Source organism: Cetorhinus maximus, unplaced genomic scaffold, assembly GCF_964194155.1.
Source record: "Cetorhinus maximus unplaced genomic scaffold, sCetMax3.hap1.1 HAP1_SCAFFOLD_1744, whole genome shotgun sequence".
Classification (NCBI taxonomy): Eukaryota; Metazoa; Chordata; class Chondrichthyes; order Lamniformes; family Cetorhinidae; genus Cetorhinus; species Cetorhinus maximus.
Window position 1 is genome coordinate 50,001 of NW_027597684.1, and position 12,199 is coordinate 62,199.

At 50.7% G+C, this 12,199-nt stretch overlaps 1 protein-coding gene across 1 annotated transcript in view; it reads left to right on the forward strand.

Moving 5' to 3' along the window:
• Positions 1-11,944, forward strand: part of LOC144676618 (scavenger receptor cysteine-rich domain-containing protein DMBT1-like) — a gene marked incomplete at its 5' end in the record, with an annotated part of 55,158 nt that extends 43,214 nt beyond the window's left edge. Inside the window, 3 exons of the mRNA XM_078536996.1 lie at positions 4,141-4,434; positions 8,788-9,075; positions 11,868-11,944. Coding sequence (XP_078393122.1) covers positions 4,141-4,434; positions 8,788-9,075; positions 11,868-11,944 — 659 coding nt within the window. The remainder of the gene's footprint in view (positions 1-4,140; positions 4,435-8,787; positions 9,076-11,867) is intronic.
• Between the last annotated feature and the right edge of the window lie 255 nt (positions 11,945-12,199).

The window sequence follows — 12,199 nt, forward strand, 5'->3', positions numbered from 1 at the left end:
GGTGAGAGAGAGAGAGAGAGAGAGGCCATCGTGTGAAAGAAGAAGTGGTGAAATTCAATTCAGAGTTACCTGGAGGAGCAAAATGGTGAAGGCTCTGCTCGTTGGCTGGGAGGGAAGGGATGCGATCGTGCCTCCCGGTCATAGGGACAGACACAAGAACGCCAAATTTCAGAGGGTAACGGCAATAGATAGGGCAGGAGGAAAGGGCACGACAGCACCCCGACCAATCAGAATCGGCTGACTAACCAATCGCCAAGGGCGTTGAAGACCCGGCACAAGATTTGATAGGCTCTTGGGAATGGGTGCGTTTTCCCCCTCCTACGTGGGATGTTGGCATCGCTGGCAATGCCAGCATGTGGCGCCCGCCCTTAACTGGACAGAGGGCAGTTTAGATTCAACCACTATGCTGTGGCTTGAGAGGGACCAAGTGAGGGTGGCTGATTCCCTCCCCAAAATGGCATGAGTGAACCGGATGGGTTTGTACTACCATCAATGATCCTTTCGCCGTTACTGACGCTCGATTTCAATTCCCATTCTTAAAATTGATTCACTTGCGCTATTAACATGGAAAATAGGAGCAGGAGAAGGCCATTCGGCCCTTCGAGCCTGCTCCGCCATTCATTATGATCGTGGCTGATCATCCAACTCGATAGCCTGTTCCCTGCTTTCTCCCCATAACCTTTGATCCCTTTCGCCCCAAGAGCTATATCTAACTCCTTCTTGAAAACATACAATGTTTTGGTCTCAACTACTTTCTGTGGTAACGAATTCCACAGACTCACCACTCTCTGGGTGAAGACATTTCTCCTCATCTCAGTCCTAAATGGTCCATCCCGTATCCTCAGACTGTGACCCCTGGTTCTGGACTCTCCCCACCATCGGGAACATCCTTCCTGCATCTACCCTGTCTAGTCCTGTTAGACATTTATAGGTTTCTATGATATTCCCCCCTCATTCTTCTGAACTCCAGTGAATATATTCCTAACCGACTCAATCTCTCCTCATATGTCAGTCCCGCCATCCCAGAAATCAGTCTGGTAAACCTTCGCTGCACTCCCTCTATAGCAAGAACATCCTTCCTCAGACAAGGAGACCAAAACTGCACACAATATTCCAGGTGTGGTCTCACCAAGGGCCTGTACAATTGCAGCAAGACATCCCTGTTTCTGTACTCGAATCCTCTGGCTATGAAGGCCAACATCCCATTTGCCTTCTTTACCGCCTGCTGCACCTGCATGCTTACCTTCAGCGACTGGTGTACGAGGACACCCAGGTCTCATTGCACATTTCCCTCTCTCAATTTATAGCCCTTCAGATAATAATCTGCCTTCCTGTTTTTTCAACCAAAGTGGATAACCTCACATTGACCCACATTATACTGCATCTGCCATGCATTTGCCCACTCACTCAGCTTGTCCAAATCACACTGAAACATCTCTGCATCCTCCTCACAGCTCACCCTCCCACCCAGCTTTGGGTCATCTGCAAACTTGGAGATATTACATTTAGCTCCCTCACCTAAATCATTAATATATATTGTGAATAGCTGGGGTCCCAGCGCCGATCATTAACTGAATCCTGTGAGTGGGATTTGAACCCACTGCTGGAAGTGTCAGCTGTGGCTCAGTTCATAGCACCCTCGCCTTTGAATCAGAAGGTTGTGGGTTCATGTCCCACTCCCGGAAACCAAGAACTGTGATTGTACTCGAAAGAGTTGCAATCTGTGACTGTTGATAACTCGAAAGAGTTCCCCTTCTTAGAGATGTCAGCTGTGGCTCAGTTCATAGCACCCTCGCCTTTGAATCAGAGGGTTGTGGGTTCATGTCCCACTCCTGGAAACCAAGAGCTGTGATTGTACTCGGAAGAGTTGCAATCTGTGACTGTTGATAACTCGAAAGAGTTTTAACCCACTGCTACATCCATGACCTTCCTTCCATCAAAATGTCCAAAGTGGGAATGTTCCCTGATATTGTGCAATGTTCAGCACCATTCGCAGGCTGGATGTGGAGAGGATATTTCCTCTTGTGGGAGAATCAAGAACCAGGGGTCTCTGCTTCAATATAAGGGGTCCCCAGTTAAGTCGGCGATGAGGAGAATATTTTTTTTCTCTCAGGGGGTTGTGAGTCTCCGGAACTCTCTTCCTGCAAAGGATTGGGAAGCTGAGCCTTTGGATATTTTGCAGCTGGAGTTGGAGAGATTCTTGATGAGCAAGGTGGGGGTGATAGGTTATCGGGGGGGGAGAGGGAGGTGGGATGCAGATTTCAGGTTACGATCAGATCGGCCACGGTCTTATTAAATGGCGGAACAGGCTTGAGGGGCCGAGTGGTCTCCTCCTGCTCCTTTTCCATATGTTGGTATTCCCACCTAGCCTAGTATGGCTGCATTATGGTCAGTCTCTTCGCCTGGGTAATTGATGTAGATTGCAAAATAGACAGCGCTGACCCCACTTGCCTTTCACTACTTAAATACAATATTGGGCTGGACATTGAAGAACCATAGAACCATAGAGCGCTACAGCACAGAAAACAGGCCATTCGGCCCTTCTAGTCTGTGCCAAAATATTATTCCGCTAATCCCATTGACCTGCGCCCAGTCCATAACCCTCCAGACTTCTCCCATCCATGTATCTATCCAATTTATCCTTAAAACTTAAAGAGAGAGCCCACATTTACCACGTCAGATGGTAGCTCGTTCCACACTCTCACCACTCTCTGAGTGAAGAAGTTCCCCCTAAACCTTTCCCCTTTCACCCTAAAGCCATGTCCTCTCGTGTTTATCTCTCCTAATCTAAGTGGAAAGAGCCAACTCGCGTTTACTCTGTCTCTACCCCTCACCATTTTGTAAACTTCTATCAAATCTCCCCTCATCCTTCTACGCTCGAAGGAATAAAGTCCGAACCTGTTTAATCTTTCCCTGTAACTCAACTCCTTAAGTCCCGGCAACATCCTAGTAAATCTTCTCCGCACTCTCTCGATCTTACTGATATCCTTGAGGGAATTCCGCCGCTCTTGTTTGGGTAGCGGCGTGGTGCTTTATTCTGAACCTCTAGCTGAGAGGCCTGAGCCAAGATCCAAAGAAAAAAGCTCCACCGGCAATGTTGCACTCCCTCAGTAATGGCCGCACCCACCCCTCCACCCCCACCCCGGGTGTCAGTCCCAGGCTGGTCCCAGGCTGGTGATGCGGAGGACATTGGGTTCCCATTGGGGCCAGATTGGCAACGCTGAGCTTTGGTGAGGGGAAGTAGTTCAAGATCACGCCCTCTCCCTGCCCCTTTTCAGGGAGAGAGTTCCAGGAACCCACGACCCCTCCGAAAGAGAGAGAGAGAGAGAGAGAGAAACCTCCTCATCTGTTTTAAATGGGGGGACCCCTTAATTTTTAAGCAGCGACTCCTCGTTCTAGACTCTCCCAGAAGAGGAAACGTCCTCTCCACACCCACCCGGTCAAGACCCCCTCAGGATCTTAAATGTTTCAATGAAGCCACCTCTTACTGTCCTCCTGGTTACTGTGTCAGCTGTAGCTCAGTTCATAGCACCTTCACCTTTGAATCAGAAAGGTTGTGGGTTCACGTCCCACTCCAGGAAACCAAGAACTGTGATTGTACTCGAAAGAGTTACATGCGATCTGTCGGTAACTCGAAAGAGTTACTGTTCATTTCAATTTGATGGCATCACTAACTTCCTTAACCACCGATGGTGCAAGGTTCTTGCAACACTGTTCTTCCTTGGTGAAATATATCCCCGCCCTGCCTCAACCTTTCTGTTTAACTCTCTAAAATTCCACATCTCGCTATTTAGTTTAAAGCCCTCTCGCCTGCCCTAGTTATAGGACTCGTCAGATCACTGGGCCCAGCACGGTTGATGTGAAAGCCAGTTAGTGATGCTATCGAATTGAAATGAACAGTAACTGGGAGATCAGTAAGAGGGTGACTTAACTGAAACATGTCGGATCCTGAGGGGTCCTGACAGGGTGGGTGTGGAGAGGGTGCTTCCTCTTGTGGGAGAATCTCTTCTCGAGTAGGAACTCCAAGCGGATACAAGCTGAGCCTGTCCAGCCTGGTCCTGGTACCCGTCTGGTGAACCTTCCCGGAACTGCTAGCCTTTTCTCTAACTGCTTCCGTCCGCCATGTTATTCCCCCACCAGGGGTCAGACCCACCATCCTGCTGGAGCCCAACTACAGTGTATTCCTCAAAGGAGAGTCGGTTAATGTTACCTGCACCATCTGGGAACGCAACACCAGCCGGGGGATTGATTTTTACCTGGACGGCTCCTTCCTGACCCATCGTGACATCGGGCCCGGGAGAAACTCCGCCAGTGTGCGAGTGGCCAACTTGACCTCCAAGGGCGCTGGGAGGTACAGCTGCAAATACGGGAACCAGCTGGCCGGGGAGTACGCGAATTCTTCCCTCGATGCCTCGGTGCACATCGCCGTGACAGGTGAGCAGGGGAGACGTTTTACAAGCACTGCTCGGGTACCGATGCGCGCTCACCTGAAGGGGACGCGTGGCGTGGGTGGGGGTGATAGATACGGAAGGGGAAGATGGGTGGTGGGGCGACTGAATGTGACTCAGGCTGAGGCAAATCGAGGGAGAATGGCGAAGAGAGAGTGAGAGAAACCAAAAAAAAGAGGGAGGGAGAGAGACAGAGGGAGACAGACAGAGACACGGAGGGAGAGAGAGAGAGAGAGGCAGAAAGGGAGATACAGAGAGAAGGGGAGAGACAGAAGGAATGAGAGAGAAGGGGCGACAGAGAGACAGAGGGGTAGGCAGAGGGAGAGAAAGAGACAGAGAGGGGGAGAGGCAGAGAAAGAGAGAGAGAGAAAGATCGAGAGATGGACAGGTAGACAGACAGAAGGAGAGAGAGACTGAGAGAGAGAGAGGCAGAGAGTGGGAGGCAGAGAGAGAGAGAGAGAGAGTGACAGAGATAGACAGACAGAGAGACAGAGAGAGAGATAGAGAGAGAGATAGACAGGTAGACAGACAGAAGGAGAGAGAGACTGAGAGAGAGAGAGAGAGGCAGAGAGTGGGAGGCAGAGAGAGAGAGAGAGTGACAGAGACAGACAGAGAGACAGAGAGAGACAGATAGAGAGAGACAGAGGGGGAGAGAGAGGCAGAGACAGAGAGATCGACAGAGAGAGACAGAGGGGGAGAGAGAGGCAGAGACAGAGAGAGATCGACAGAGAGAGACAGAGGGGGAGAGAGAAGCAGAGACAGAGAGAGAGTCAGAGAGAGAGAGACAGAGGGGGAGAGAGAGGCAGAGACAGAGAGAGACAGATAGAGAGCGACAGAGGGGGAGAGAGAGGCAGAGACAGAGAGAGACAGATAGAGAGCGACAGAGGGGGAGAGAGAGGCAGAGACAGAGAGAGACAGATAGAGAGAGACAGAGGGGGAGAGAGAAGCAGAGACAGAGAGAGAGTCAGAGAGAGAGAGACAGAGGGGGAGAGAGAGAGGCAGAGACAGACAGGGTGGGTCAAGGTGAGAGAGAGAGAGACAGATAGAGAGAGAGAGGCAGAGACAGAGAGAGACAGATAGAGAGAGACAGAGGGGGAGAGAGAGAGGCAGAGACAGACAGGGTGGGACAAGGTGAGAGAGAGAGAGACAGCTGTAGATAGATAGAGAAAGAGGAAGTGTGTGCGTGTGTGAGAGAGAGAGAGAGTGAGAGTGAGTGTGAGAGAGACAGGCAAAGAGGGAGAGAGAGAGAGAGAGAGTGCGAGACAGAAACAGAGAAAGCAAAAAGAGAGAGTCTGAGAGGTAGACAGTGAGAGACAAAGAGAGAGAGAGAGAGAGAGGGGGACAGAAACAGAGAGAGAGAGAGAGCAAAAAGGAAGAAAGAGAAAAGGAAAGGAAGAAAGGAAGATGGAGAAAAAGGCAGGGAAAAAGTAATAAAGAAAGAAGGAACGAAGGAAACAAATAATAAAGGAAGTAAGAATGAAATAAAGAAAGGAAAAGAACGCAGGGAGGAAAGCTGGGAAAGAGGAAAATAAAAACAAAGGAGAGGTGGTGGGTTATCTTAAAATAGAAACACTCTGAATCTCAGAGCCTCACAAGCTGAGGTTACGTCCCACTCAGTAAGGTTCCTGTCCGCAATGCAGGCGGGAGGCAGCACCTTAGCGCACAGCAAGATCCCACAAAGCGTAAGGTGGTCAGCAAACCCGGGCCGCCTGCTTTGCTGCCGCCGGGCAGTGGGTCCCACGGCTGCGCAGGTCAGCACCTTGCGGAGGCCCCTAACAGTGTCGGCTAACCGTCATACTGCATTGCTCCGAGGGCTTGCCCAGTTTTCACCAATCGGTGTTGGCCCTGGGCACGGGAAGGGTAACAGAAGGAGGGAGCTAAAGGAAAGAGCGGGAGAGCAGAGAAATAGAGAGAGAGAGAGAGCTCGAATTCGTACCGCACGTGTTGGGAACTTCCCGGGGAAGTTGAGAGGCAAGTGCGTAATTTGGAGGAGATGGGAATATCCACCTAAACAGCCTCGATTGGCTCGAGCGCGGATGGGATCAATCCCGTTTCGCGTCGTGGGAGTTTGCAAATTGCTCCATGCGCAGTTTCTGCGCTGAATAGTGGGAAGTAGGGAGGTCATGTTGGGAGTTGTATAGAGCCTCGGTGAGGCCACAGCTGGAGTACTGGGTGCAGTTCTGGTCGCCACATTATAGGAAGGATGTGAGGGCACTGGAGGGGGTGCAGAGGAGATTCACCAGGATGGTGCCTGGGATGAAACGTTTAAGTGATGAAGAGATGTTGGATAGACTTGAGTTGTTGTCGTTGGAGCAGAGAAGACTGAGGGGCGACCTGATCGAGGTGTACAAGATTATGAGGGTCATGGACAAGGTGGATAGGGAGCAGCTGTTCCCCTTTAGTTGAAGGGTCAGTCACAAGGGGGGCATAAGTTCAAGGTGAGGGGGGCAGGAGGTTTAGGGGGGTGGTAAGTGAGGAAAAGCTTTTTGACCCAGAGGGTGGTGAGGGTCTGGAATGCGCTGCCTGGGAGGGTGGTGGAGTCGGGTTAGCCTCACATCCTTTAAAAAGTACCTGGATGAGCACTTGGCATCGTCATAACATTCAAGGCTATGGGGCCAAGTGCGGGTCAATGGGATTAGGTAGGTAGGTCAGGTGTTTCTCACGTGTCGGTGCAGACTCGATGGGCCGAAGGGCCTCTTCTGCACTCTGTGTGATTCTGTGGAGTGCAGCAGGTTTGGGAAGATATAAGCCTTTCTTAAACATACAGATACACTCCCTATCATCCACACACACACACACGCACACACACACACGATCTCTCACACACACTGTCACGTTTACACGTACTCTCATACACTCATACTCTCATACACTCTCTCACATATACACTCAGACACACACGTACACACACACACTCTCTCTCACACACAGACACAAACTCTCTCTCTCACACACACATACACACACACACTCTCTCTCTCACACAGACACAAACTCTCTCTCTCACACACACGTACACACACACACACACTCTCTCTCTCACACACAGACACAAACTCTCTCTCTCACACACTTTCATTCACTTCCTCTCATCCGCACTCACACGTTGACACACAGACGCTCAAACACGTACACACTCGCATACACACACACACAGTCTCATACACACATGCACACACTCACACACACGCACACACACTCACTCTCTCATACACACAAACACACATTGGCAGACACAGACAATCAAACACACACGTCCTCGCACACACACACTTTCATGCACACTTACCCATTGACACACACCAACATTCAAACACACACACACTCTCACACAGTCCCTCTCTCTCACACACGCACTCTCATAAACATGCACACGCACACACTCACAGGCCCCCACACACAGACACTAATACGCACAACTCACACACACACGCAAACGCATTCTGTCTCATGCAAATACACACACTCACGCATTCACACACAAACTCAAATGCTGCAGTCCATGCGGTGTAGGTACACCCACAGTGCTGTTAGGGAGGGAGTTCCAGGATTTTGTCCCTGTGGTGTAGGTACACCCACAGTGCTGTTAGGGAGGGAGTTCCAGGATTTTGTCCCTGTGGTGTAGGTACACCCACAGTGCTGTTAGGGAGGGAGTTCCAGGATTTTGTCCCTGTGGTGTAGGTACACCCACAGTGCTGTTAGGGAGGGAGTTCCAGGATTTTGTCCCTGTGGTGTAGGTACACCCACAGTGCTGTTAGGGAGGGAGTTCCAGGATTTTGTCCCTGTGTTGTAGGTACACCCATGGCGCTGTTAGGGAGGGAGTTCCAGGATTTTGACCCAGCGACAGTGAAGGAACGGCCGATATATTTCCAAGTCAGGATGTTGAGTGACTTGGAGGGGAACTTCCAGGTGGTGGTGTTCCCATGTGTCTGCTGCCCTTGTCCTTCTAGATGGTAGTGGTCGTGGGTTTGGAAGGTGCTGTCGAAGGAGCCTTGGTGAGTTATTGCAGTGCATCTTGTAGATGGTACACACACTGCTGCTACTGTGCGTCGGTGGTGGAGGGAGTGAATGTTTGTGGATGGGGTGCCGATCAAGCGGGGCTGCTTTGTCCCGGACGGTGTCGAGCTTCTCGAGTGTGGTGGGAGCTGCACTCATCCAGGCAAAGTGGGGAGTATCCCATCACACTCCTGACTCGTGCCTTGTAGATGGTGGACAGGTTTTTGGGGAGTCAGGAGGGTGAGTGACTCTCCGCAGGATTCCCAGCCTCTGACCTGCTCGAGTAGCCGCTGCCTTTATCTGCCGCACGGTTATTGATTCTTCTGCATGTTCATCCAAACAGATCCCCTGCAGACTCCCAATATAGCCTTATTCACCGTCAGAGGGATGAATCTCATCAACTGCACGGTCCAGAACAACACAGGGAACGGCACAATGTACTTACTGGAGTTGGATGCCAGCGGGTCTAGGCAAGTTCAACACGCGGAAGTGTTGAATTTCACCTCGACGTTTCCGTTGAATAACAGCGATGGCAACATTGCTGGCCGCTACGTCTGTTTATACGAGGTGCAAGTCAAGGGTAGATCGTTCAACTCCACCTACACTGAGTCTGTCCTAGTCGCTGTTCCAGGTGAGTGAGATTCAACTTTCCATCAATGCTCTTGGTAAACTAAGGCACCAGGCATTCTTCATGTTCTTGTGCTCAGCAGTAGTTGACCAAATGTCAAGCCAGATAACATTGACTTTTCCTCATTCACTGAGGGGGTGTGGGCGTCGCTGGCTGGGCCCAGCTTTTATTGCCCGCCCCTAATCGCCCCTTGAGGTGGTGGATGAGCCGCCTTCTTGACCTGCAGCTGTCCCTGTGGTGTAGGTACACCCACAGTGCTGTTAGGGAGGGAGTTCCAGGATTTTGACCATGTGGTGTAGGTACACCCACAGTGCTGTTAGGGAGGGAGTTCCGGGATTTTGTCCGTGTGGTGTAGGTACACCCACAGCGCTGTTAGGGAGGGAGTTCCAGGATTTTGTCCCTGTGGTGTAGGTACACCCACAGCGCTGTTAGGGAGGGAGTTCCAGGATTTTGTCCCTGTGGTGTAGGTACACCCACAGTGCTGTTAGGGAGGGAGTTCCAGGATTTTGACCCAGCAACAGTGAAGGAACGGCCGATATATTTCCAAGTCAGGATGGTGAGTGACTTGGAGGGGAACTTCCAGGTGGTGGTGTTCCCATCGATCTACTGCCCTTGTCCTTCTAGTTGGTAGTGGTCGTGGGTTTGGAAGGTGCTGTCTAAGGAGCCTTGGAGAGTTCCTGCAGTGCATCTTGTAGATGGTACACACACTGCTGCTACTGTGCGTCGGGGGTGGAGGGAGTGAATGTTTGTGGATGGGGTGCCGATCAAGCGGGGCTGCTTTGTCCTGGACGGAGTCGAGCTTCTTGAGTGTTGTGGGAGCTGCAACTCATCCAGGCAAGTGGGGAATGTCCCGTGGTGGAATTTGAGAATGTTTGTGGACGAGTTTACTGAGACAGGGAGAGTCAATTCTCTGGAGGGTTTGGAAACAAGGTTGAGAAGCGATGGACAAAATCAAATTTTAAAAAAAGCAGACACATGAAAATATACAATTTTCTGAGCAAAATTGAAATTTCAGAACAGTAAATTGTCAAGATGTTTAAAAAGTGAACAGAGTGGGTGAGAGTGTGTGTGGTGGGGTGAGTGTGAATGAGAACACTTGAGACTGGGAGTGCGACAGACATAAACAGTGTCCCTTCCCTCTCACTCTCCCTACACACAGGCACTGACACACGCACAACACACACACACACACACACACACACAACACACACTCACCCCTCACACACACACACACGCACACATAACCATCTCAGGCACACACTCTCCCTTTCACACATATAAACCCACCACTCTCACACACACACACTCACCCATCACTCACACACACGCTCACCCATCACTCACACACACGCTCACCCATCACTCACACACACGCTCACCCATCACTCACACACACGCTCACCCATCACTCACACACACGCTCACCCATCACTCATACACACGCTCACCCATCACTCACACACACGCTCACCCATCACTCACGCACACACTCACCCCCATCACACCCTACGCAAACACACACATACACACACTCCTAGACACACACACACAGACAAACACACACACATACTCATCCCTCACACACACACAGTCACCCCCTGTCCCACCCTATGTAAACACACACATACACACGCTTCTCACACACACACACACACACTCTCCTCAGTATCTCTCTCTCTCCCCCTCACACACACACTCACACGCCTCTCTCTCTCTCTCTCTCACACACATACACATCCCTCACACACACTCACTCAAACTACCCTTACACACACACTCTCTCACACACACATTCACCCCTCACTCACTCACACACACGCCTCTCTCTCTCTCTCTCTCACACACATACACATCCCTCACACACACTCACTCAAACTACCCTTACACACACACTCTCTCACACACACATTCATCCCTCACTCCACACAGACACACCCCTCACTCACACACTCACTCAAACAACCCTTACACACACCCTCTCACACACACACACACCCCTCACTCACACACTCACTCAAACAACCCTTACACACACCCTCTCACACACACACATACCCCTCACTCACACACACACACATGCGCACGCACACACACACACATACGCACGCACACACACACACATGCACATACATAAACACACACCCCTCACATACATGCACGTGCACACACACACACTCACCACTGAGTCACACACTCACTCACCCCTCACTGACACACTTACACACACACCCCTCTCATTCACAAACACACACACACACACTCAACCCTCACAAACAGACACACACACACACTCAACCCTCACACACTCATGACTCACATGCATGCACGTGCACACACACACACACATCCCTCACACTCATACACACAATCACCCCTCCCTCTCTCTCTCTCTCACACACACACACTTCCCTCATATATACGCACACACACACACACACACACTCACTCCCCCCCCACACACGCACTCACCCCGACACACACTGCCCTCTCGATTGGGCACTCTAGAGTCTAGTTGTTTCGTACGGTAGCCGGCCAAGAACCTATAATGGGGGAGATGGTTAGCAAGTGCAATGGCCAATTTTGCTTGGATGTGCACTGCTTAAGGTGCTGACAAGGTGAGCACTAAGTGTATCACACACTCCGAGTACCCCCGTGCTGTCGTTGAAGGGAACTGAGGTCGACCAATGAGATGATCAAGAGGAATGTGCAGATGGAGAATGACCATCACACCATCTCAGCACATTAACTGATAAAGCTTCTAACGTCTTCCACCTCCTATACACAACTGATCACAGCAATGGCGGCCGAGGGACCTTATGCAAGAGACAGATGCATGGATGCAATTGTGTTCATTGGATTTGTCGTCAAATAAACAATGAAACTGATACAGTCAAAAATGACCCACGTTGTTTTCTTTCTCTCTCAATGTCATTGTAGCCTCCCCGAATGTGAAGAAAATCGTTGGCTGGTTCTTAGCTACGCTGATACTCCTCATGATTCTGGTCCTTTCCGTGTATTACTTCAGAAAGCCGAAGACTTGCAAGACCAAACGTGGTAAGATGGATACTTTCTGTCCATGTCTTTATTACTTCCCCTACTTTGCATCGCATATGTTGCGACGAGAGGA